The sequence below is a fragment of the Scyliorhinus torazame genome, chromosome 24, assembly GCF_047496885.1.
Source record: "Scyliorhinus torazame isolate Kashiwa2021f chromosome 24, sScyTor2.1, whole genome shotgun sequence".
In the NCBI taxonomy this organism is placed as follows: Eukaryota; Metazoa; Chordata; class Chondrichthyes; order Carcharhiniformes; family Scyliorhinidae; genus Scyliorhinus; species Scyliorhinus torazame.
The window spans coordinates 9,552,571-9,579,354 of NC_092730.1; the positions used below are offsets into that span (position 1 = coordinate 9,552,571).

Genomic DNA, 26,784 nt, shown 5'->3' on the forward strand with positions numbered 1-26,784 from the left:
CCCCCCCAGGGAGCTGCCTCGGGCGTGAGTTTGGACGATGGGACACCCCTCACGAGGACGTACAGACTGTGTTTCTCCCAGCTTCAGTGAACCGCCTCGCGTGGAGTTCACCGTGGAGCGTGAAGGTCGAGACGGAGCGTGTGGTCCCGTATCCCAGCTTTCCGAATGCCGGTGGGTCCTCAAAAGGCGCTGGACGGGCGGCAGTGACCCTCGAAGCCTGCTGACAAAGTGCACAGTCCGCTAGTTCCTCCTGCTGGCGTGAGCCAGGCCGGCCACCATGGTCACCTGCTCTGGGTTCAGGTAGCGGCTCACGATCAAGGACGTCACCTGCAAGCCAGGGAGAAATCAGCGGTCAGCAAAAACCACCAGCCCTCAACCAGCGGACCCTCATATCGGCAAGTGTCTTCCCACTCCCCCCCCCCCCTCGGGACAGTCAACAGCCGGCGATGCGGCCGTGAGCCCAAGGTGAGAGTGGAGCCTGTCATTTCGCTCCCCCCACCCCACCCCCCGAGGAGGCACTGCGGCGCCCACGCTGGCGGGAGGCTGTCATCACCGCGTGACGTGTTTACATAGCATATCCAGAGTTACACTGAACGGCACTGGGGGAACATTGCCGGCCTGGATTATGGGGTCCAAGTCTCCGGCGCACAGATGGGAGGCCATTCGGACTCTCTAATCCGGGCTGGCCCACTGCAGAACGATTCCATCGGTCCCGGTCAGCCTCCCCTCCCCTGAGCGACCGTCCAATTTCCTCTTGTATTCCTTCATCGTCCTGGGCAGGGGGGGGTTCAGTAAACCCTCCGCCCCACCCCCGTGTCCCCCCCCGCCTCCTCTCGTACCTGTTCCAAATGTAAACGTGGGGGGACAGGCAGCGCCGCCTCCCGCCCTCACTCACCCCGCTCAGGATGGAGTCCGCTGATGGCGTCAATGATCTCCCCCAGCAACGGGCTTTGCCCCGTGTACTTGACGTAGCACCAGGTGATCAAGGTGAGCGAGCAGATGCCATTGGCGAAGCTGAGGATGAAGGTCAGGAACCCCAGGCCCAGCAGTGACAGGAAGCCGGATGCAATGTGCATGCTGATCATCAGCGTCAGCATGGTGGCGGGCGTGCGGACGAAGCTGAACACGTTCTTACTGCGGTTGAACTTGAGGTAGCTCTCCAGCATGTCCTCAATGTCCGCCTCCAGCTGGTCCTCGAAGCGCAGGCTCATTTCCCTGCTCCCCATCTTCTTGGTGCTGCGGAACTTCTCGACGGCCGCCTCGCGGTACACCTGGTGCCTCTCGCGGATCTTGTTGGGCTGGAGGTAGCTTTTGTCCCCTCCGCAGAGCTGAAAGGCAGAGGGAGAGAAACGCGTCTCAGAAGGCAGTCAAGAGCAGGGAGCAGGCCCACTCAGCACCCCCCTCCTCGAGCCTGTTACACAGGAGCAGGAGGAGGCCCATTCAGCCCCCTCCTCGAGCCTGGTACACACGAACAGGAGGAGGCCCATTCAGCCCCCTCCTCGAGCCAGTTACACAGGAACAGGAGGAGGCCCATTCAGCCCCCTCCTCCTCGACCCTGTTACACAGGAACAGGAGGAGGCCCATTCAGCCCCCTCCTCGAGCCTGGTACACAGGAACAGGAGGAGGCCCATTCAGCCCCCTCCTCGAGCCTGTTACACAGGAACAGGAGGAGGCCCACTCAGCCCCCCCCCTCCTCGAGCCTGTTACACAGGAGCAGGAGGAGACCCATTCAGCCCCCTCCTCGAGCCTGTTACACAGGAACAGGAGGAGGCCCATTCAGCCCCCTCCTCCTCGGGCCTGTTACACAGGAACAGGAGGAGGCCCATTCAGCCCCCTCCTCGAGCCTGTTACACGGGAACAGGAGGAGGCCCACTCAGCCCCCCCGTCCTCGAGCCTGTTACACAGGAACAGGAGGAGGCCCATTCAGCCCCTCGGGCCTGTTACACAGGAACAGCAGGAGGCCCATTCAGCCCCTCCTCGAGCCTGTTACACAGGAACAGGAGGAGGCCCATTCAGTCCCCCCTCCTCGAGCCTGTTACAGGAACAGGAAGAGACCCATTCAGCCCCCTTCTTGGGCCTGTTACACAGCAACAGGAGGAGGCCCATTCAGCCCCCCCTCCTCGAGCCTGTTACACAGGAACAGGAGGAGGCCCATTCAGCCCCCCCTCCTCGAGCCTGTTACACAGGAACAGGAAGAGGCCCATTCAGCCCCCTTCTCGGGCCTGTTACACAGCAACAGGAGGAGGCCCATTCAGCCCCCCCCTCGAGCCTGTTACACAGCAACAGGAGGAGGCCCATTATAGCCCCCCCCTCCTCGAGCCTGTTACACAGGAACAGGAGGAGGCCCATTCAGCCCCTCCTCGAGCCTGTTACACAGGAACAGGAGGAGGCCCATTCAGCCCCCTCCTTCAGCCTGTTACACAGGAACAGGAGGAGGCCCATTCAGCCCCCTCCTCGAGCCTGTTACACAGGAACAGGAGGAGGCTCATTCAGCCCCCTCCTCGAGCCTGTTACACAGGAACAGGAGGAGGCCCATTCAATAAATCCAATGGGGAATTCAGAAGAAACGTCTTTACCCACAGATTGAGGAGAATGTGGGACTCGCTCCCACGGGGAGTGGGGAGAATGTGGGACTCGCTCCCACGGGGAGTGGGGAGAGTGTGGAACTCGCTCCCACGGGGAATGAGACGAATGTGGGACTCGCTCCCACGGGGAGTGGGGAGAATGTGGGACTCGCTCCCACGGGGAGTGGGGAGAATGTGGGACTCGCTCCGACGGGGAGTGGGGAGAATGTGGGACTCGCCCCCACGGGGAGTGGGGAGAATGTGGGACTCGCTCCCACGGGGAGTGGGGAGAATGTGGGACTCGCTCCCACGGGGTGTAGGGAGAATGTGGGACTCGCTCCCATGGGGAGTGGGGGGGAATGTGGGACTCGCTCCCACGGGGAGTGGGGAGAATGTGGGACTCGCTCCCACGGGGAGTGGGGGAGAATGTGGGACTCGCTCCCACGGGGAGTGGGGAGAATGTAGGACTCATTCCCACGGGGTGTAGGGAGAATGTGGGACTCGCTCCCACGGGTAGTGGGGGGGAATGTGGGACTCGCTCCCACGGGGAGTGGGGAGAATGTGGGACTCGCTCCCACAGGGAGTGGGAAGAATGTGGGACTCGCTCCCGTGGGGAGTGGGGGAGAAGGTGGGACTCGCTCCCACAGGGAATGGGGAGAATGTGGGACTCGCTCCCACGGGGAGTGGGGAGAATGTGGGACTCGCTCCCACGGGGAGTGGGGAGAATGTGGGACTCGCTCCCACGGGGAGTGGGGAGAATGTGGGACTCGCTCCCACGGGGTGTGGTGGGGAATGTGGGACTCGCTCCCACGGGGAGTGGGGAGAATGTGGGACTCGCTCCCACAGGGAGTGGGAAGAATGTGGGACTCGCTCCTAGAGGGAGTGGGAAGAATGTGGAACTCGCTCCCACGGGGAATGGGGAGAATGTGGGACTCGCTCCCATGGGGAGTGGGGGGGAATGTGGGACTCGCTCCCACGGGGAGTGGGGAGAATGTGGGACTCGCTCCCACGGGGAGTGGGGAGAATGTGGGACTCGCTCCCACGGGGAGTGGGGAGAATGTAGGACTCGCTCCCACGGGGTGTAGGGAGAATGTGGGACTCGCTCCCACGGGGTGTGGGGGGGAATGTGGGACTCGCTCCCACGGGGAGTGGGGAGAATGTGGGACTCGCTCCCACAGGGAGTGGGAAGAATGTGGGTCTCGCTCCTAGAGGGAGTGGGAAGAATGTGGAACTCGCTCCCACGGGGAATGGGGAGAATGTGGGACTCGCTCCCATGGGGAGTGGGGGGGAATGTGGGACTCGCTCCCACGGGGAGTGGGGAGAATGTGGGACTCGATCCCGCGGGGAGTGGGAGAATGTGGAACTCGCTCCCACGGGGAATGGGGAGAATGTGGGTCTCGCTCCCACGGGGAGTGGGGGGGAATGTGGGACTCGCTCCCACGGGGTGTGGGGAGAATGTGGGACTCGCTCCCGTGGGGAGTGGGGGAGAAGGTGGGACTCGCTCCCATGGGGAATGGGGAGAATGTGGGACTCTCTCCCACGGGGAGTGGGGAGAATGTGGGACTCGCTCCCACGTGGAGTGGGGAGAATGTGGGACTCGCTCCCACGGGGAGTGGGGAGAATGTGGGACTCGCTCCCACGGGGAGTGGGGAGAATGTGGGACTCGCTCCCACGGGGAGTGGGGAGAATGTTGGACTAATTCCCACGGGGTGTAGGGAGAATGTGGGACTCGCTCCCACGGGTAGTGGGGGGGAATGTGGGACTCGCTCCCACGGGGAGTGGGGAGAATGTGGGACCCGCTCCCACAGGGAGTGGGAAGAATGTGGGACTCGCTCCCGTGGGGAGTGGGGGAGAAGGTGGGACTCGCTCCCACGGGGAATGGGGGGGAATGTGGGACTCTCTCCCACAGGGAGTGGGGAGAATGTGGGACTCGCTCCCAGAGGGAGTGGGAAGAATGTGGAACTCGCTCCCACGGGGAATGGGGAGAATGTGGGACTCGCTCCCACGGGGAGTGGGGGGGAATGTGGGACTCGCTCCCACGGGGAGTGGGGAGAATGTGGGACTCGATCCCGCGGGGAGTGGGAGAATGTGGAACTCGCTCCCACGGGGAATGGGGAGAATGTGGGACTCTCTCCCACGGGGAGTGGGGAGAATGTGGGACTCGCTCCCACGGGGCGTGGGGAGAATGTGGGACTCGCTCCCACAGGGAGTGAGAAGAATGTGGGACTCGCTCCCACGGGGAGTGGAGAGAATGTGGGACTCGCTCCCACGGGGAGTGGGGAGAATGTGGGACTCGCTCCCACGGGGAGTGGGGAGAATGTGGGACTCTTCCCCCATGGGATGTGGGGGAGAATGTGGGACTCGCTCCCACGGGGAGTGGGGAGAATGTGGGACTCTCTCCCATGGGATGTGGGAAGAATGTGGGACTCGCTGCCATGGGGAGCGGGGAGAATGTGGGACTCGCTCCCACGGGGAGCGGGGAGAATGTGGGACTCGCTCCCACGGGGAGTGGGGAGAATGTAAGACTCGCTCCCACGGGGTGTAGGGAGAATGTGGGACTCGCTCCCACGGGGTGTGGGGGGGAATGTGGGACTCGCTCCCACGGGGAGTGGGGAGAATGTGGGACTCGCTCCCACAGGGAGTGGGAAGAATGTGGGTCTCGCTCCTAGAGGGAGTGGGAAGAATGTGGAACTCGCTCCCACGGGGAATGGGGAGAATGTGGGACTCGCTCCCATGGGGAGTGGGGGGGAATGTGGGACTCGCTCCCACGGGGAGTGGGGAGAATGTGGGACTCGATCCCGCGGGGAGTGGGAGAATGTGGAACTCGCTCCCACGGGGAATGGGGAGAATGTGGGTCTCGCTCCCACGGGGAGTGGGGGGGAATGTGGGACTCGCTCCCACGGGGTGTGGGGAGAATGTGGGACTCGCTCCCGTGGGGAGTGGGGGAGAAGGTGGGACTCGCTCCCATGGGGAATGGGGAGAATGTGGGACTCTCTCCCACGGGGAGTGGGGAGAATGTGGGACTCGCTCCCACGTGGAGTGGGGAGAATGTGGGACTCGCTCCCACGGGGAGTGGGGAGAATGTGGGACTCGCTCCCACGGGGAGTGGGGAGAATGTGGGACTCGCTCCCACGGGGAGTGGGGAGAATGTAGGACTAATTCCCACGGGGTGTAGGGAGAATGTGGGACTCGCTCCCACGGGTAGTGGGGGGGAATGTGGGACTCGCTCCCACGGGGAGTGGGGAGAATGTGGGACTCGCTCCCACAGGGAGTGGGAAGAATGTGGGACTCGCTCCCGTGGGGAGTGGGGGAGAAGGTGGGACTCGCTCCCACGGGGAATGGGGGGGAATGTGGGACTCTCTCCCACAGGGAGTGGGGAGAATGTGGGACTCGCTCCCAGAGGGAGTGGGAAGAATGTGGAACTCGCTCCCACGGGGAATGGGGAGAATGTGGGACTCGCTCCCACGGGGAGTGGGGGGGAATGTGGGACTCGCTCCCACGGGGAGTGGGGAGAATGTGGGACTCGATCCCGCGGGGAGTGGGAGAATGTGGAACTCGCTCCCACGGGGAATGGGGAGAATGTGGGACTCTCTCCCACGGGGAGTGGGGAGAATGTGGGACTCGCTCCCACGGGGCGTGGGGAGAATGTGGGACTCGCTCCCACAGGGAGTGAGAAGAATGTGGGACTCGCTCCCACGGGGAGTGGAGAGAATGTGGGACTCGCTCCCACGGGGAGTGGGGAGAATGTGGGACTCGCTCCCACGGGGAGTGGGGAGAATGTGGGACTCTTCCCCCATGGGATGTGGGGGAGAATGTGGGACTCGCTCCCACGGGGAGTGGGGAGAATGTGGGACTCTCTCCCATGGGATGTGGGAAGAATGTGGGACTCGCTGCCATGGGGAGCGGGGAGAATGTGGGACTCGCTCCCACGGGGAGCGGGGAGAATGTGGGACTCGCTCCCAAGGTGAATGGGTTGAATGTGGGACTCGCTCCCACGGGGAGTGGGGGGAATGTGGGACTCGCTCCCATGGGGAGCTTGGGAGAATGTGGGACTCGCTCCCACAGGGAGTGGGGAGAATGTGGGACTCGCTCCCACAGGGATTGGGGAGAATATGGGGCTCGCTCCCACGGGGAGTGGGAAGAATGTGGAACTCGCTCCCACGGGGAATGAGGAGAATGTGGGACTCGCTCCCACGGGGTGTGGGGGGGAATGTGGGACTCGCTCCCACGGGGAGTGGGGAGAATGTGGGACTCGCTCCCACGGGGAGTGGGGAGAATGTGGGACTCGCTCCCACGGGGAGTGGGGAGAATGTGGGACTCGCTCCCACGGGGAGTGGGGAGAATGTGGGACTTGCTCCCACTGGGTGTGGGGAGAATGTGGGACTCGCTCTCACGGGGAGTGGGGAGAATGTGGGACTCGCTCGCACGGGGAGTGGGGAGAATGTGGGGCTCGTTCCGACGGGGAGTGGGGAGAATGTGGGGCTTGCTCCCATGGGGAGCGCTCTAGGTGAATAGTGTCGATATTTACCTGGGGGGGGGGGGGGGTTGGAAGCTGGATAACACATGAGGGGGAGAGGAATGTGTGGTGGTATGTATCAGGGGTAATACGGTACACCATGAATGCCGAGGAGCTATTGGAGGACAGATGCTGGGTCCCGATTGGATCTGCCGCCTACTGGGCTCCACCCAGATAGGCGGGGTATAAGAACCCGGTTTAATCCCAGCAGCTGCATTCTGTGACTGAGCTGCTGGGGAACAAGTCTGCTCAATAAAGCCTCGATTGACGTTCTCTACGTCTCGCCTCGTGTTTGATCGATGGTGCTACAGGATGGAAGGACATGGTGATGGGGGGAGACAAAGGGGAGATTGGGGGGGGAAGTGCGAGCGGCACAGAATCACCGGCAGAGGGGCCGAATGGCCTGTTTCTCTGCTCCAGGTTATCGAAAGACTTGCATTTACATGGCGCCGTTGAGGAAGAGGGGGTGGGAGAGGGAATGGGATGGCTGCGTGACAGAAACAGCACAGATCGATTGGGGCTGAATGACCTTTCCTGGCGCACTGAGACCATCGATTCGGCAAGCGGCTCCTGAGCTCTCCTTACCCCATCCATGGCGTTGCGGTAATAATCTTGGGCCAAAGCCAGGGCTGCCCAATTGTTGGCTTCAGCTGTGGCCTGCGGGAAGACAGAGAGCGACTGTTACTGACGAGGAAGGGGCCGGGTATCAGCCCCGGGGAGTGTAGCAGAGACTTAGGGTCCCTGGGAAGGAGGAGAGCAGCGAGGGAGAGAGGGCAATAGAGAAGGAGGGAGGGACGAGGAGAGGGTGACGGGTTGGCGATGGGGGCGGGAAGGGAAGAGGGAGTAGAGAGAGAGAGGGAGGGATGGAGATGGAGGGCGGGGAGGAGGGGGAAGAGGGAGCTAGGGTGGCAGAAGGTGGGAGGGGAGAGATGGAGGAGACGGGGCAAGAGACTGGAGTGGAGGAGTGGGTGAGGGAGGAGTGGATGAGGGTGGAGTGGTCGCCCACTGCCAGGACCATGATGGTCTCAGGCAGCACGGTAGCACAGTGGTTAGCACTGTGGCTTCACAGCGCCAGGGTCCCGGGTTTGATTCCCCGCTGGGACACTGTCTGTGCGGAGTCTGCACATCCTCCCCGTGTCTGCGTGGGTTTCCTCCGGGTGCTCCGGTTTCCTCCCACAGTCCAAAGACGTGCAGGTTAGGTGGATTGGCCATTATAAATTGCCCTTAGTGTCCGAAAAGGTGAGGCGGGGTTATTGGGTACGGGGATAGGGTGGAAGTGAGGGCTCAAATGGGTCGGTGCAGACTCGATAGGCCGAATGGCCTCCTTCTGCACTGTATGTATCTATGTAGTAATCGCCGATCAGTTAAATGGACCCAGTCTGGGGATATGTTTGGAGCTCAAGAGTGGAACTTCAATTGGTCAGGTTTCCAATGACTGTCCAAGATAACATCACAGAGAGTTCCTATGTCCAAAACGCTGGGCGTTGGTGGGGGGGGGGGGGAGGAATCGAGCTTGAGGGCGATGCCCCACACAGGCGAACAGCCTGCCGATGCAGCCATGGAGAATGGAGGAGGAGTTGTGGCCAAGTGTCACAGATAGCAGAGGGGATCTCGACCAGTGAGGTTAGAACTCGTAATGAAAATGGCCTTACCTCGAGAATGGATCTTGGGTGTGGAAGGTCGTCTCCCTGAAAGATCTTAATATAGGCCTGGACTCACAGAGGGAAGGAAGAGAACAGGGTCATCAAGGAGTGTTCAAATCCCTCCTCACCTCCTCCCTCTCTCTGTAACCTCCTCCAGTCCCTACAACCCTCCCTATCTCTGTAACCTCCTCCAGCCCAGACAACCCTCTCTATCTCTGTAACCTTCTCCAGCGCCTACAACACTCCCTATCTCGGTAACCTCCTCCAGTCCCTACAACCCTCCCTATCTCTGTAACCTCCTCCAGTTCCTACAACCCTCTCTATCTCTGTAACCTCCTCCAGACCCTACAGCCCTCCCCATCTCTGTAACCTCCTCCAGTCCCTACAACCCTCCCTATCTCTGTAACCTCCTCCAGTTCCTACAACCCTCTCTATCTCTGTAACCTCCTCCAGCCCCTACAACACTCCCTATCTCTGTAACCTCCTCCAGTCCCTACAACACTCCCTATCTCTGTAACCTCCTCCAGCCCCTACAACCCTCCCTATCTCTGTAACCTCCTCCAGTCCCTACAACCCTCCCTATCTCTGTAACCTCCTCCAATCCCTACAACCCTCCCTATCTCTGTAACCTCCCTCAGCCCTTACAACCCTCCCTATCTCTGTAACTTTCTCCAATCCCTACAACCCTCCCTATCTCTGTAACCTCCCTCAGCCCCTAAAACCCTCCCTATCTCTGTAACTTCCTCCAATCCCTACAACCCTCCCTATCTCTGTAACCTCCCTCAGCCCCTACAACCCTCCCTATCTCTGTAACTTCCTCCAACCCCTACAACCCTCCCTATCTCTGTAACCTCCCTCAGACCCTACAACCCTCCCTATCTCTGTAACTTCCTCCAACCCCTACAGCCCTCCCTATCTCTGTAACCTCCTCCAGCCCCTACACCCCTCCCTATCTCTGTAACCTCCTCCAGCCCCTACAACCCTCCCTATCTCTGTAACTTCCTCCAATCCCTACAACCCTCCCTATCTCTGTAACCTCCCTCAGCCCCTACAACCCTCCCTATCTCTGTAACCTCCTCCAGCCCAGACAAACCTCTCTATCTCTGTAACCTCCTCCAGCCCCTACACCCCTCACTATCTCTGTAACCTCCTCCAGCCCCTACAACCCTCACTATCTGTAACTTCCTCCAATCCCTACAACCCTCCCTATCTCTGTAACCTCCCTCAGCCCCTACAACCCTCCCTATCTCTGTAACCTCCTCCAGCCCAGACAACCCTCTCTATCTCTGTAACCTCCTCCAGCCCCTACAACACTCCCTATCTCTGTAACCTCCTCCAGTCCCTACAACTCTCCCTATCTCTGTAACCTCCTCCAGTCCCTACAACCCTCCCTATCTCTGTAACTTCCTCCAATCCCTACAACCCTCCCTATCTCTGTAACCTCCCTCAGCCCCTACAAAGCTCCCTATCTCTGTAACTTCCTCCAACCCCGACAACCCTCCCTATCTCTGTAACCCCCTCCAGCCCCTAACCCCTCCCTGTCTCTGTAACCTCCTCCAGCCCCTACAGCCCTCCCTGTCTCTGTAACCTCCTCCAGTCCCTACAACCCTCCCTATCTCTGTAACCTCCTCCAGCCCAGACAACCCTCTCTATCTCTGTAACCTTCTCCAGCGCCTACAACACTCCCTATCTCGGTAACCTCCTCCAGTCCCTACAACCCTCCCTATCTCTGTAACCTCCTCCAGTTCCTACAACCCTCTCTATCTCTGTAACCTCCTCCAGCCCCTAAAGCCCTCCCCATCTCTGTAACCTCCTCCAGTCCCTACAACCCTCCCTATCTCTGTAACCTCCTCCAGTTCCTACAACCCTCTCTATCTCTGTAACCTCCTCCAGCCCCTACAACACTCCCTATCTCTGTAACCTCCTGCAGTCCCTACAACCCTCCCTATCTGTAACTTCCTCCAATCCCTGCAACCCTCCCTATCTCTGTAACCTCCCTCAGCCCCTACAACCCTCCCTATCTCTGTAACCTCCTCCAGCCCAGACAACCCTCTCTATCTCTGTAACCTCCTCCAGCCCCTACAACACACCCTATCTCTGTAACCTCCTCCAGTCCCTACAACCCTCCCTATCTCTGTAACCTCCTCCAGTCCCTACAACCCTCCCTATCTCTGTAACCTCCCTCAGCCCCTACAACCCTCCCTATCTCTGTAACTTCCTCCAATCCCTACAACCCTCCCTATCTCTGTAACCTCCCTCAGCCCCTACAAAGCTCCCTATCTCTGTAACTTCCTCCAACCCCTACAACCCTCCCTATCTCTGTAACCTCCTCCAGCCCCTACACCCCTCCCTATCTCTGTAACCTCCTCCAGCCCCTACAACCCTCCCTATCTCTGTAACCTCCTCCAGTCCCTACAACCCTCCCTATCTCTGTAACCTCCTCCAATCCCTACAACCCTCCCTATCTCTGTAACCTCCCTCAGCCCTTACAACCCTCCCTATCTCTGTAACTTTCTCCAATCCCTACAACCCTCCCTATCTCTGTAACCTCCCTTAGCCCCTACAACCCTCCCTATCTCTGTAACTTCCTCCAATCCCTACAACCCTCCCTATCTCTGTAACCTCCCTCAGCCCCTACAACCTTCCCTATCTCTGTAACTTCCTACAACCCCTACAACCCTCCCTATCTCTGTAACCTCCCTCAGCCCCTACAACCCTCCCTATCTCTGTAACTTCCTCCAACCCCTACAGCCCTCCCTATCTCTGTAACCTCCTCCAGCCCCTACACCCCTCCCTATCTCTGTAACCTCCTCCAGCCCCTACAACCCTCCCTATCTCTGTAACTTCCTCCAATCCCTACAACCCTCCCTATTTCTGTAACCTCCCTCAGCCCCTACACCCCTCCCTATCTCTGTAACCTCCTCCAGCCCCTACAACACTCCCTATCTCTGTAACCTCCTCCAGACCCGACAACACTCCCTCCCTATCTCTGTAACCTCGTCCAGCCCCTACAACCCTCCCTATCTCTGTAACCTCCTCCAGTCCCTACAACCCTCGCTATCTCTAACCCCCTCCAGCCCCTACAACCCTCCCTATCTCTTTATCCTCCTCCAGCCCCTACAGGCCTCCCTATCTCTGTACCTACTCCATTCCCTACAACCCTCCCTATCTCAGTTCCCTCCTCCAGCCCCGACAACCCTCCCTATCTCTGTAACCTCCTCCAGCCCAGACAACCCTCTCTATCTCTGTAACCTCCTCCAGCCCCTACAACACTCCCTATCTCTGTAACCTCCTCCAGTCCCTACAACCCTCCCTATCTCTGTAACGTCCTCCAGCCCCTGCAACCCTCCCTATCTCTGTAACCTCCTCCAGTCCCTACAACCCTCCCTATCTCTGTAACCTCCTCCAGTCCCTACAACCCTCCCTATCTCTGTAACCTCCTCCAGCCCCTACAGCCCTCCCTATCTCTGTAACCTCCTCCAGCCCCTACAACACTCCCTATCTCTGTAACCTCCTCCTGACCCTACAACACTCCCTCCCTATCTCTGTAACCTCCTCCAGCCCCTACAACCCTCCCTATCTCTGTAACCTCCTCCAGTCCCTACAACCCTCCCTATCTCTGTATCCTCCTCCAGCCCCTACAGCCCTCCCTATCTCTGTAACCTACTCCATTCCCTACAACCCTCCCTATCTCAGTTCCCTCCTCCAGCCCCAACAACCCTCCCTATCTCTGTAACCTCCTCCAGCCCAGACAACCCTCTCTATCTCTGTAACCTCCTCCAGCCCCTACAACACTCCCTATCTCTGTAACCTCCTCCAGTCCCTACAACCCTCCCTATCTCTGTAACCTCCTCCAGTCCCTACAACCCTCCCTATCTCTGTAACCTTCTCCAGCCCCTACAGCCCTCCCCATCTCTGTAACCTCCTTCAGCCCCTACAGCCCTCGCTATCTCTGTAACCTCCCTCAGCCCCTACAACCCTCCCTATCTCTGTAACCTTCTCCAGCCCCTACAGCCCTCCCCATCTCTGTAACCTCCCTCAGCCCCTACAACCCTCTCTATCTCTGTAACCTCCTCCATTCCCTACAACCCTCCGAGATCTCTGCGCTCCTCCAATTCAGGCCTCTTGACCATCCCCCCATTCCCATCGCTCCCCCATTAGCGGCCGTGCCTCAGCTGCCTGGGTGGAGGGGCCCTGAGCTTAGGAATCCCCCCCCTAAACCTTGCACAAGCAAGTCAAGAGGGACCGTGTTCCAAGTCACCGATAGGCACACTGGCCCCACAACAGGAACATGGGATCACCGCTGGCAACATGCCGATGCATCCCGCCAGCCAAGGTTCAACCATCGTCCTTGCCTTGGATGGACATTTGGTCATTCCGAGTTAACGCAACTATTCCCACTGCAAGGGCTAACAGGGCGGCCTGCACAATGCCTGCACAGCCTCGCCATGGTACGATTGTCTCAGACATAGCCAGTGCCCTGGTCCACAAGAGATAGGAACAGATTAGATGCCTTGGCCCGATGATCTCTCCAGTCCCCACCGCCAGTCAACACGACCATGGCTCATCTGGGGCTTTGACTCCATTTTCCCGCCCTCTCCCCATGTCCCATAATCCCCTGATAGACCACAAGCCTGTCCACCCCACAGATTTAAATATATTCCACAATGGGTCACCCACAGCCCTCTGGGGGCGAGAATTCCAAAGATTCACAAACCCTTTGAGTGAAGAAATGTCTCCTCATTTCGGTCCCCAAAATGGCCGACTCCTTCCCCGAGTGAAGAAATGTCTCCTCAACTCTGTCCCCAAAATGGCCGACTCCTTCCCCGAGTGAAGAAATGTCTCCTCATCTCAGTCCCCAAAATGGCCGACTCCTTCCCCGAGTGAAGAAATTTCTCCTCATCTCAGTCCCCAAAATGGCCGACTCCTTCCCCGAGTGAAGAAATTTCTCCTCATCTCAGTCCCCAAAATGGCCGACTCCTTCCCCGAGTGAAGAGATTTCCTATCATCTCAGTCCCCAAAATGGCCGACTCCTTCCCCGAGGGGAGAAATTTCTCCTCATCTCGGTCCCCAAAATGGCCGACTCCTTCCCCGAGGGGAGAAATTCCTCCTCATCCCGGTCCCCAAAATGGCCGACTCCTTCCCCGAGGGGAGAAATTCCTCCTCATCTCAGTCCTGAATGATCAGCCCCCTCATCCTGACGCTGTGCTCCTTTCCCCGTGTTTTAGATCCCCCGACCGGCGGGGAACAATCTCTCGGCCTCCACCGTGTCGGAACCCCTTCAGAATCCTGAAGGTTTTAACGCGATCGCTTCTCGTTCTTTTAAACTGGCGAAGCCAGCATTCACTGCCAAGGTCGCTCAGCCTCAATTTACTCAGACTCTCGCAGACCAGCGCTCCCAAGCCGGGGATTACCGGGTGTACCAGGCAGGCAGGCGCCCCCCACCTTGAAATATTGCAGCAGGTTCCTGCAGCTGATCCTCGAACCCCCGATCTCCTTCTCCACCATGTTCTCCGGACTCAGCAGCAGATGCACCAGCGTCTCCAGGTGCGTCTTGAACTCATCGTCGATATCTGAGGAGAGAGGGTGGAGTTCACCTTCAGCTTCGGGGGGCGAGGAGTGGAGGTGTGGGGTGGCGAGAGGGGGAGGGGGTGCGCAGGGCGTACGGTGGGCAATGTATGATGTGTGGCAGGACGATAGAGCAATGTTTGGGATCAAGAACCGTCGCAGGTATGGTCCAAAGGTGTGGCAGGCGGTAAATTCGACAACTCTCGGAGTCTCCTGCAGGATTAACAATCCTGGGGATCAGATCCAGCGGGGAGAAAATGAGACAGAGAAAGAGACAGACTGTGGGAGGGTATTTTATCCACCATGACCATTCAAACATAAGGGGCGACTACCAAGGAATTACAGCAAGGTGACGCAGTCATTCCTGAGGGAGCACCACACTGTCAGAGGGTCAGTACTGAGGGAGTGCCGCACTGTCAGAGGGTCAGTACTGAGGGAGTGCTGCACTGTCAGAGGGTCAGTACTGAGGGAGCCCTGCACTGTCAGAGGGTCAGTACTGAGGGAGCGCCGCACTGTCAGAGGGTCAGTACTGAGGGAGCGCCGCACTGTCAGAGGGTCAGTACTGAGGGAGTACCGCACTGTCAGAGGGTCAGTACTGAGGGAGTGCCGCACTGTCAGAGGGTCAGTACTGAGGGAGTGCCGCACTGTCAGAGGGTCAGTACTGAGGGAGTGCCGCACTGTCAGAGGGTCAGTACTGAGGGAGTGCTGCATTGTCAGAGGGTCAGTACTGAGGGAGCGCCGCACTGTCAGAGGGTCAGTACTGAGGGAGTGCAGCACTGTCAGAGGGTCAGTACTGAGGGAGTGCCGCACTGTCAGAGGGTCAGTACTGAGGGAGTGCTGCAATGTCAGAGGGTCAGTACTGAGGGAGCGCCGCACTGTCAGAGGGTCAGTACTGAGGGGGGTCAGTACTGAGGGAGTGCATCACTGTCAGAGGGTCAGTACTGAGGGAGTGCTGCACTGTCAGACGGTCAGTGCCCGGGTAGCGCCGCACTGTCAGGGTCAGTACTGAGAGAGCGCCGCACTGTCAGAGGGTCAGTACTGAGGGAGTGCTTCACTGTCAGAGGGTCAGTGCTGAGGGAGTGCTGCACTGTCAGAGGGTCAGTACTGAGGGAGCACCGCACTGTCAGAGGGTCAGTACTGAGGGAGCGCCGCACTGTCAGAGGGTCAGTACTGAGGGAGCGCCGCACTGTCAGAGGGTCAGTACTGAGGGAGCGCCGCACTGTCAGAGGGTCAGTACTGAGGGAGTGCCGCACTGTCAGAGGGTCAGTACTGAGGGAGCGCCGCACTGTCAGAGGGTCAGTACTGAGGGAGCGCCGCACTCTCAGAGGGTCAGTACTGAGGGAGTGCAGCACTGTCAGAGGGTCAGTACTGAGGGAGTGCCGCACTGTCAGAGGGTCAGTACTGAGGGAGCGCCGCACTGTCAGGGTCAGTACTGAGGGAGTGCTTCACTGTCAGAGGGTCAGTGCTGAGGAAGTGCTTCACTGTCAGAGGGTCAGTGCTGAGGGAGTGCTGCACTGTCAGAGGGTCAGTACTGAGGGAGTGCCGCACTGTCTGAGTGTCAGTACTGAGGGAGCGCCGCACTGTCAGAGGGTCAGTACTGAGGGGGGTCAGTACTGAGGGAGTGCATCACTGTCAGAGGGTCAGTAATGAGGGAGTGCTGCACTGTCAGACGGTCAGTGCCCGGGTAGCGCCGCACTGTCAGGGTCAGTACTGAGGGAGCGCCGCACTGTCAGAGGGTCAGTACTGAGGGAGTGCTTCAGTGTCAGAGGGTCAGTGCTGAGGGAGTGCCGCACTGTCAGAGGGTCAGTACTGAGGGAGCACCGCACTGTCAGAGGGTCAGTACTGAGGGAGCGCCGCACTGTCAGAGGGTCAGTACTGAGGGAGCGCCGCACTGTCAGAGGGTCAGTACTGAGGGAGCGCCGCACTGTCAGAGGGTCAGTACTGAGGGAGTGCCGCACTGTCAGAGGGTCAGTACTGAGGGAGCGCCGCACTGTCAGAGGGTCAGTACTGAGGGAGCGCCGCACTGTCAGAGGGTCAGTACTGAGGGAGCGCCGCACTGTCAGAGGGTCAGTACTGAGGGAGCGCCGCACTGTCAGAGGGTCAGTACTGAGGGAGTGCCGCACTGTCAGAATGTCAGTACTGAGGGAGCGCCGCACTGTCAGAGGGTCAGTACTGAGGGAGTGCTGCACTGTCAGAGGGTCAGTACTGAGGGAGTGCCGCACTGTCAGAGGGTCAGTACTGAGGGAGTGCTGCACTGTCAGAGGGTCAATACTGAGGGAGCGTCACACTGTCAGAGGGTCAGTACTGAGGGAGCGCCGCACTGTCAGAGGGTCAGTGCTGAGGGAGTGCCGCACTGTCAGAGGGTCAATACTGAGGGAGCGTCACACTGTCAGAGGGTCAGTACTGAGGGAGTGCCGCACTGTCAGAGGTCCCATCTGCCAAATCAGGTAAAAATAAATCCGCAGCAACTGCTGAATGACAAGCAGGTGTGTTTAGGTTATCTGGATGTTACTGTTTGTGGGATCGTACTGGGCATGATCTGGGTGTGGTGTTACAACACTGACTGTGATCCAGAAGGAGAACTTCACTGGCTGTGAAGCTCACTCAGAGGTGCCGTGGTGCTCTGTCAAGGGAGGGCCTTTATTCCTGTATGTTCAGCAGATGGGTGTGAATACGAAGTGATAGAACATAGAACATTACAGCGCAGTACAGGCCCTTCGGCCCTCGATGTTGTGCCGACCTGTGAAACCACTCTAAAGCCCATCTACACTATTCCCTTATCATCCATATGTCTATCCAATGACCATTTGAATGCCCTTAGTGTTGGCGAGTCCACTACTGTTGCAGGCAGGGCATTCCACGCCCAGGGGACTTATCTATTTCCTCACTTTCCAGAAATGCTAACACCTCCTCCTTATGAACCTCAAGCCCTTCTAGTCTAGCAGCCTGAATCTCAGTATTCTCCTCGACAACATTATCTTTTTCCTGTGTGAATACTGACGAAAAATATTCATTTAGCACCTCTGCTATCTCCTCGGACTCCACGCACAACTTCCCACTACTGTCCTTGACTGGCCCTACTCTTACCCTAGTCATTCTTTTATTCCTGACATATCTATAGAAAGCTTTAGGGTTATCCTAGATCCTACCTGCCAAAGACTTCTCATGTCCCCTCCTGGCTCTTCTTAGCTCTCTCTTTAGGTCCTTCCTAGCTAACTTGTAACTCTCGAGCGCCCTAACTGAACCTTCATGTCTCATCTTTACATAAGCCTCCTTCTTCCTCTTGACAAGTGTTTCGACTGCTTTAGTAAACCACGGTTCCCTTGCTCGACCACTTCCTCCCTGCCTGACAGGTACATATTTATCAAGGACATGCAATAGCTGTTCCTTGAACAAACTCCACATTTCCATTGTGCCCATCCCCTGAAGTTTTCCTCCCCATCCAATGCATCCTAAGTCTTGCCTCATCGCATCATAATTGCCTTTCCCCCAGATACAACTCTTGCCCTGCGGTATATACCTATCCCTTTCCATCACTAAAGTAAACGTAATCGAATTGTGGTCACTATCACCAAAGTGCTCACCTACCTCCAAATCTAACACCTGTCCTGGTTCATTACCCAGTACCAAATCCAATACAGCCTCGCCTCTCGTTGGCCTATCTACATACTGTGTCAGGAAACCCTCCTGCACACATTGGACAAAAACGGACCCATCTAAAGTACTCGAACTGTAGCGTTTCCAGTCAATATTCGGAAAGTTAAAGTCCCCCATAACAACTACCCTGTTGCTTTCGCTCCTATCCAGAATCATCTTTGCAATCCTTTCCTCTACATCTCTGGAACTTTTTGTGGGCCTATAGAACACCCCCAACAGGGTGACCTCTCCTTTCCTGTTTCTAACCTCAGCCCATACTACCTCATCAAACGTCCTTTCTGCCATCGTAATACTGTCCTTGACTAACAATGCCACCCCTCCCCCTCTTTTACCACCTTCCCTGAACTTACTGAAATATCTAACCTCCGGCACCTGCAACAACCATTCCTGTCCCTGCTCTATCCATGTCTCCGAAATGGCCACAACATCGAAGTCCCAGGTACCAACCCATGCCGCAAATTCACCCACCTTATTCCGGATGCTCCTGGCATTGAAGAAGACACACTTTAAACCACCTTCCTGCCTGCCGGTACACTCCTGCAACTTTGAAACCTTACTCATGACCTGACTACTCTCAACCTCCTGTATACTGGAGCTACAATTCAGGTTCCCAAGCCCCTGCTGAACTAGTTTAAACCCTCCCGAAGAGCATTAGCAAATTTCCCCCCCAGGATATTGGTACCCCTCTGGTCCAGGTGTAGACCATCCCGTTTGTAGCGATCCCAACGACCCCAGAATGAGCCCCAATTATCCAGGAATCTGAAACCCTCCCTCCTGCACCATCCCTGTAGCCACGTGTTCAACTCCTCTCTTTCCCTATTCCTCGTCTCGCTATCACGTGGCACGGGTAACAACCCCGAGATAATAACTCTGTTTGTCCTAGATCTAAGTTTCCACTCTCGCTCCCTGAATTCCTGCCTTAGGTCCCTATCCCTACCTATATCGTTGGTGCCTATGTGGACCACGACTTGGGGCTGCCCCCCTTCACCCTTAAGGATCCCGAAAACACGATCCGAGACATCTTACCGATCAGCACTTACCTTTCAGCTTGCCGTCGAAGGTGGGGTTGCTGGCCACCTTCAAACCTGGGTGGGGCATGAGGAAGCAGTAGATGTTGTTGAAGCACGAGTGGATGTGTCTCCTCACCAGCTGCAGCTCCTCATGTTGGTGTGCCTTCACCTGGGGGCAACAGAGGAATGCAGCGTCTGTCACTGACACAGCCGCACCCCACCCCCAGAAAAACACCATTGCCTTCTCCAGGGAGGGAGCTTTACTCTGTGTCTAACCCCGTGCTGTACCTGTCCTGGGAGTGTTTGATGGGGACAGTGTAGAGGGAGCTTTACTCTGTATCTAACCGCGTGCTGTACCTGTCCTGGGAGTGTTTGATGGGGACAGTGTAGAGGGAGCTTTACTCTGTATCTAACCCCGTGCTGTACCTGTCCTGGGAGTGTTTGATGGGGACAGTGTAGAGGGAGATTTACTCAGTGTCTAACCCCGTGCTGAACCTGTCCTGGGAGTGTTTGATGGGGACAGTGTAGAGGGAGCTTTACTCTGTATCTAACCCCGTGCTGTTCCTGTCCTGGGAGTGTTTGATGGGGACAGTGTAGAGGAAGCTTTACTCTGTATCTAACCCCGTGCTGTACCTGTCCTGGGTGTGTTTGATGGGGACAGTGTAGAGGGAGCTTTACTCTGTATCTAACCCCGTGCTGTACCTGTCCTGGGAGTGTTTGATGGGGACAGTGTAGAGGGAGCTTTACTCTGTATCTAACCCCGTGCTGTACCTGTCCTGGGAGTGTTTGATGGGGACAGTGCAGAGGGAGCTTTACTCTGTATCTAACCCCGTGCTGTACCTGTCCTGGGAGTGTTTGATGGGGACAGTGTAGAGGGAGCTTTACTCTGTATCTAACCCCGTGCTGTACCTGTCCTGGGAGTGTTTGATGGGGACAGTGTAGAGGGAGATTTACTCAGTGTCTAACCCCGTGCTGAACCTGTCCTGGGAGTGTTTGATGGGGACAGTGTAGAGGGAGCTTTACTCTGTATCTAACCCCGTGCTGTTCCTGTCCTGGGAGTGTTTGATGGGGACAGTGTAGAGGAAGCTTTACTCTGTATCTAACCCCGTGCTGTACCTGTCCTGGGTGTGTTTGATGGGGACAGTGTAGAGGGAGCTTTACTCTGTATCTAACCCCGTGCTGTACCTGTCCTGGGAGTGTTTGATGGGGACAGTGTAGAGGGAGCTTTACTCTGTATCTAACCCCGTGCTGTTCCTGTCCTGGGAGTGTTTGATGGGGACAGTGTAGAGGGAGCTTTACTCTGTATCTAACCCCATGCTGTTCCTGTCCTGGGAGTGTTTGATGGGGACAGTGTAGAGGGAGCTTTACTCTGTATCTAACCCCGTGCTGAACCTGTCCTGGGAGTGTTTGATGGGGACAGTGTAGAGCGAGCTTTACTCTGTATCTAACCCCGTGCTGAACCTGTCTTGGGAGTGTTTGATGGGGACAGTGGAGAGGGAGCTTTACTCTGTATCTAACCCCGTGCTGTACCAGTCCTGGGAGTGTTTGATGGGGGCAGTGTAGAGGGAGCTTTACTCTGTATCTAACCCCGTGCTGTACCTGTCCTGGGAGTGTTTGATGGGGACAGTGTAGAGGGAGCTTTACTCTGCATCTAACCCCGTGCTGTACCTGTCCTGGGAGTGTTTGATGGACAGTTTAGAGGGAGCTTTACTTTGTATCTAACCCCGTGCTATACCTTTCCTGGGAGTGTTTGATGGGGACAGTGTAGAGGGAGCTTTACTCTGTATCTAACCCCGTGCTGTACCTGTCCTGGGAGTGTTTGATGGGGACAGTGTCGAGAAAGCTTTACTCTGTATCTAACCCTGTGCTGTACCTGTCCTGGGAGTGTTTGATGGGGACAGTGTAGAGGGAGCTTTACTCTGTATCTAACCCCGTGCTGTACTTGTACTTGTACTGTTTGATGGGGACAGTGTAGAGGGAGCTTTACTCTGTATCTAACCCTGTGCTGTACCTGTCCTGGGAGTGTTTGACGGGGACAGTGCAGAGGGAGCTTTACTCTGTATCTAACCCCGTGCTGTACGGGTCCTGGGAGTGTTTGATGGGGACAGTGTAGAGGGAGCTTTACTCTGTATCTAACCCCGTGCTGTACCTGTCCTGGGAGTGTTTGATGGGGACAGTGTAGAGGGAGCTTTACTCTGTATCTAACCCCGTGCTGTACGGGTCCTGGGAGTGTTTGATGGGGACAGTGTAGAGGGAGCTTTACTCTGTATCTAACCCTGTGCTGTACCTGTCCTGGGAGTGTTTGATGGGGACAGTGCAGAGGGAGCTTTACTCTGTATCTAACCCCGTGCTGTACCTGTCCTGGGAGTGTTTGATGGCGACAGTGTAGAGGGAGCTTTACTCTGTATCTAACCCCGTGCTGTACCTGTCCTGGGCGTGTTTGATGGGGACAGTGTAGAGGGAGCTTTACTCTGTATCTAACCCTGTGCTGTACCTGTCCTGGGAGTGTTTGACGGGGACAGTGCAGAGGGAGCTTTACTCTGTATCTAACCCCGTGCTGTACCTGTCCTGGGAGTGTTTGATGGGGACAGTGTAGAGGGAGCTTTACTCTGTATCTAACCCCGTGCTGTACTTGTACTTGGACTGATGGGGACAGATCTCTGCTGATCTGAATCTTAACTCCATCTTCCCACCTTGGTTCCCTAACCCTTAACCTCGTTACCCAACAAAAATCTCTCAATCTCAGCCTGCACATTCCCAATTAAACCCCACCCCACCCCCGCATCCTCGACAGCAATTGAGGGATAGAGTTCCATATTCCCACTCCCCTGTGTGTGGGGAGAGTTTCCTGATACCCCCACCCCTTGTTGTGGACATGGAGGGGAGACTTTCTCTGTCTTCAACCTATCCTTGAATTATTCCGCTGCACACGGTGCACTGGTGGATGTTAGAACGGGTTTGTTCGACAGGCAGAGACGGGGAACGTACGGATCTAATCCTTACCTGTAGCCGCCTCTCCAGGAAGTCCTTGCCTCCGTCCAATCCATACGGATACTCATACGGAAAGCTCCAATCTCGCACCAAAAACAGCAGAGTCTACAGGACAGGGTGAGCAACAGGTTAACATTGCTTTTGGTGCCCGCTATGGGGCTCTGTCTCTCTGTGATCTCCGAGGTTGCGGTTTCCAGACCTGCTCAAGACATGAGTGCAGAATACCTTTCATCCATCCATAGGACTGAGGACTGAGGGAGCGCCGCACTGTCAGAGGGTCAGTACTGAGGGAGTGCCGCACTGTCAGAGGGTCAGTACTGAGGGAGTGCCGCACTGTTAGAGGGTCAGTACTGAGGGAGTGCCGCACTGTCAGAGGGTCAGTACTGAGGGAGTGCCGCACTGTCAGAGGGTCAGTACTGAGGGAGTGCCGCACTGTCAGAAGGTCAGTACTGAGGGAGTGCCGCACTGTCAGAGGGTCAGTACTGAGGGAGTGCTACACTGTCAGAGGGTCAGAACTGAGGGAGTGCTGCACTGTCAGAGGGTCAGTACTGAGGGAGCGCCGCACTGTCAGAGGGTCAATACTGAGGGAGTGCCGCACTGTCAGAGGGTCTGTACTGAGGGAGTGCTGCACTGTCAGAGGGTCAGTACTGAGGGAGTGCCGCACTGTCAGAGGGTCAGTACTGAGGGAGTGCAGCACTGTCAGAGGGTCAGTACTGAGGGAGTGCCGCACTGTCAGAGGGTCAGTACTGAGGGAGTGCCGCACTGTCAGAGGGTCAGTACTGAGGGAGTGCTGCACTGTCAGAGGGTCAGAACTGAGGGAGTGCTGCACTGTCAGAGGGTCAGTACTGAGGGAGTGCTGCACTGTCAGAGGGTCAATACTGAGGGAGTGCCGCACTGGCAGAGGGTCAGTACTGAGGGAGCGCCGCACTGTCAGAGGGTCAGTACTGAGGGAGTGCCGCACTGTCAGAGGGTCAGTACTGAGGGAGTGCCGCACTGTCAGAGGGTCAGTACTGAGGGAGTGCTGCACTGTCAGAGGGTCAGAACTGAGGGAGTGCTGCACTGTCAGAGGGTCAGTACTGAGGGAGTGCTGCACTGTCAGAGGGTCAGTACTGAGGGAGTGCCGCACTGTCAGAGGGTCAGTACTGAGGGAGTGCCGCACTGTCAGAGGGTCAGTACTGAGGGAGTGCTGCACTGTCAGAGGGTCAGTACTGAGGGAGTGCTGCACTGTCAGAGGGTCAGTACTGAGGGAGTGCCGCACTGTCAGAGGGTCAGTACTGAGGGAGTGCCGCACTGTCAGAGGGTCAGTACTGAGGGGGTGCCGCACTGTCAGAGGGTCAGTACTGAGGGAGTGCCGCACTGTCAGAGGGTCAGTACTGAGGGAGTGCCGCACTGTCAGAGGGTCAGTACTGAGGGAGTGCCGCACTGTCAGAGGGTCAGTACTGAGGGAGTGCCGCACTGTCAGAGGGTCAGTGCTGAGGGAGTGCCGCACTGTCAGAGGGTCAGTACTGAGGGACTGCTGCACTGTCAGAGGGTCAGTACTGAGGGAGTGCCGCACTGTCAGAGGATCAGTACTGAGGGAGTGCTGCACTGTCAGAGGGTCAGTACTGAGGGAGTGCTGCACTGTCAGAGGGTCAGTACTGAGGGAGTGCCGCACTGTCAGAGGGTCAGTACTGAGGGAGTGCCGCACTGTTAGAGGGTCAGTACTGAGGTAGTGCCGCACTGTCAGATGGTCAGTACTGAGGGAGTGCCGCACTGTCAGAGGGTCAGTACTGAGGGAGTGCCGCACTGTCAGAGGGTCAGTACTGATGGAGTGCCGCACTGTCAGAGGGTCAGTACTGAGGGAGTGCCGCACTGTCAGAGGGTCAGTACTGAGGGAGTGCCGCACTGTCAGAGGGTCAGTACTGAGGGAGTGCCGCACTGTCAGAGGGTCAGTACTGAGGGAGTGCTGCACTGTCAGAGGGTCAGTACTGAGGGAGTGCCGCACTGTCAGAGGGTCAGTACTGATGGAGTGCCGCACTGTCAGAGGGTCAGTACTGAGGGAGTGCCGCACTGTTAGAGGGTCAGTACTGAGGGAGTGCCGCACTGTCAGAGGGTCAGTACTGAGGGAGTGCCGCACTGTCAGAAGGTCAGTACTGAGGGAGTGCCGCACTGTCAGAGGGTCAGTACTGAGGGAGTGCTGCACTGTCAGAGGGTCAGAACTGAGGGAGTGCTGCACTGTCAGAGGGTCAGTACTGAGGGACTGCCGCACAGAGGGTCAGTACTGAGGGAGTGCTGCACTGTCGGACGGTCAGTACTGAGGTCGCGCTGCACTGTCAGAGGGTCAGTACTGAGGGAGTGCCGCACTGTCAGAGGGTCAGTACTGAGGGAGTGCCGCACTGTCAGAGGGTCAGTACTGAGGGAGCGCTGCACTGTCGGACGGTCAGTACTGAGGGCGCGCTGCACTGTCAGAGGGTCAGTGATGAAGGAGCCACATGTAGTCCTGTCCTGAAAGTCGCTATATAAATGCAGGTTTTGCAGGTCGCTACAGAGACCGACCGCATCTACAGGGATCAGAGGGAGCTCACACCCTCGAAAAGCAACCGCAGGGCAGTGATAGGGGGGTGGCGGGGGTCCGAGTGTGGTGGAACGAGGCGGGGGGGGGGGGGGGGGGATGCCTGAGAAAATGGAGGAGCGAGGCCGGGGAGCGGTTGCGGGAGCGGAGAGAGAGTTCTTGTCATTATAGCGGTGATCCTCTTACCTGGAAAGGTTTGAGCGAAGTCTCGTCCATGGCTAGTCGCCCATATTCTGTGAAGAGCTACAACAGAAAGGAAGGAGGAGGTTACAGCTTCCCAGCCCCCCCCTGCCAGGCCGAGGGAAAGATGGTGCCGGGTTTATGACTAACTCTGGTTGAGGTTAGACTGCAGCAACTCACAGCCTGATCATCTCGTTACCAACCACTTTTACCTTGCACAGCGCTTAGAATTCCCACCTCACCGTCAGCCATCCCCATCAACTCCCATTCCGGAGCCCAGGCTGCAGAATCTGGGGTGACGATCTCACTGCAGTACTGAGGGAGTGCCGCACTGTCAGAGGGTCAGTACTGAGGGAGTGCCGCACTGTCAGAGGGTGAGTACTGAGGGAGTGCCGCACTGTCAGAGGGTCAGTACTGTGGGAGTGCCGCACTGTCAGAGGGTCAGTACTGAGGGAGTGCTGCACTGTCAGAGGGTCAGTACTGAGGGAGTGCCGCACTGTCAGAGGGTCAGTACTGAGGGAGCGCCGCACTGTCAGAGGGTCAGTACTGAGGGAGCGCCGCACTGTCAGAGGGTCAGTACTGAGGGAGTGCCGCACTGTCAGAGGGTCAGTACTGAGGGAGTGCTGCACTGTCAGAGGGTCAGTGCTGAGGGAGTGCCGCACTGTCAGAGGGTCAGTACTGAGGGAGTGCCGCACTGTCAGAGGGTCTGTACTGAGGGAGTGTCGCACTGTCAGAGGGTCAGTACTGAGGGAGTGCCGCATTGTCAGAGGGTCAGTACTGAGGGAGCGCCACACTGTCAGAGGGTCAGTACTGAGGGAGTGCCGTACTGTCAGAGGGTCAGTACTGAGGGAGTGCTGCATTGTCAGAGGGTCTGTACTGAGGGAGTGTCGCACTGTCAGAGGGTCTGTACTGAGGGAGTGTCGCACTGTCAGAGGGTCAGTACTGAGGGAGCGCTGCACTGTCAGAGGGTCAGTACTGAGGGAGCCGCATTGTCAGAGGGTCAGTACTGAGGGAGTGCCGCATTGTCAGAGGGTCAGTACTGAGGGAGCGCCACACTGTCAGAGGGTCAGTACTGAGGGAGTGCCGTACTGTCAGAGGGTCAGTACTGAGGGAGTGCTGCATTGTCAGAGGGTCAGTACTGAGGGAGTGCCGCACTGTCAGAGGGTCAGTACTGAGGGAGTGCCGCACTGTCAGAGGGTCAGTACTGAGGGAGTGCCGCACTGTCAGAGGGTCAGTACTGAGGGAGTGCCGCACTGTCAGAGGGTCAGTACTGAGGGAGTGCCGCACTGTCAGAGGGTCAGTACTGAGGGAGTGCCGCACTGTCAGAGGGTCAGTACTGAGGGAGTGCCGCACTGTCAGAGGGTCAGTACTGAGGGAGTGCCGCACTGTCAGAGGGTCAGTACTGAGGGAGTGCCGCACTGTCAGAGGGTCAGTACTGAGGGAGTGCCGCACTGTCAGAGGGTCAGTACTGAGGGAGCGCCGCACTGTCAGAGGGTCAGTACTGAGGGAGCGCCGCACTGTCAGAGGGTCAGTACTGAGGGAGTGCTGCACTGTCAGAGGGTTAGTACTGAGGGAGTGCCGCACTGTCAGAGGGTCAGTACTGAGGGAGTGCCGCACTGTCAGAGGGTCAGTACTGAGGGAGCGCCGCACTGTCAGAGGGTCAGTACTGAGGGAGTGCTGCACTGTCAGAGGGTCAGTACTGAGGGAGTGCCGCACTGTCAGAGGGTCAGGACTGAGGGAGTGCCGCACTGTCAGAGGGTCAGTACTGAGGGAGCCCCGCACTGTCAGAGGGTCAGTACTGAGGGAGTGCCGCACTGTCAGAGGGTCAGTACTGAGGGAGTGCCGCACTGTCAGAGGGTCAGTACTGAGGGAGTGCTGCACTGTCAGAGGGTCAGTACTGAGGGAGTGCTGCACTGTCAGATGGTCAGTACTGAGGGAGTGCTGCACTGTCAGAGGATCAGTACTGAGGGAGTGCCGCACTGTCAGAGGGTCAGTACTGAGGAACTCAGGCAGCAGGTTCGAATCGGAACAGATCGAGCAGCCCCCCCGGACCAACCTGAAGGTGTTGTAGGTCATCCTCCTGGATATTATTTGACAAATTGTA

General features: G+C 57.5%; 2 protein-coding genes across 2 annotated transcripts in view; both read right to left on the reverse strand.

Moving 5' to 3' along the window:
- Nucleotides 1-26,784, reverse strand: part of slc8a4a (solute carrier family 8 member 4a) — a 903,507-nt gene that overhangs the window by 443,148 nt on the left and 433,575 nt on the right.
- On the reverse strand, nt 1-26,784 carry LOC140399872 (atlastin-2-like). The gene is made up of 9 exons (XM_072489338.1): nt 26,737-26,784; nt 24,687-24,743; nt 21,962-22,054; nt 18,989-19,127; nt 14,169-14,296; nt 8,733-8,789; nt 7,666-7,737; nt 896-1,328; nt 1-327 (listed from the first exon to the last, which is right to left on the reverse strand). Exons 2-9 carry the CDS (start codon nt 24,714-24,716, stop codon nt 50-52), a joined length of 1,230 nt encoding a protein of 409 aa, XP_072345439.1. The 5' UTR covers nt 24,717-24,743; nt 26,737-26,784; the 3' UTR covers nt 1-49.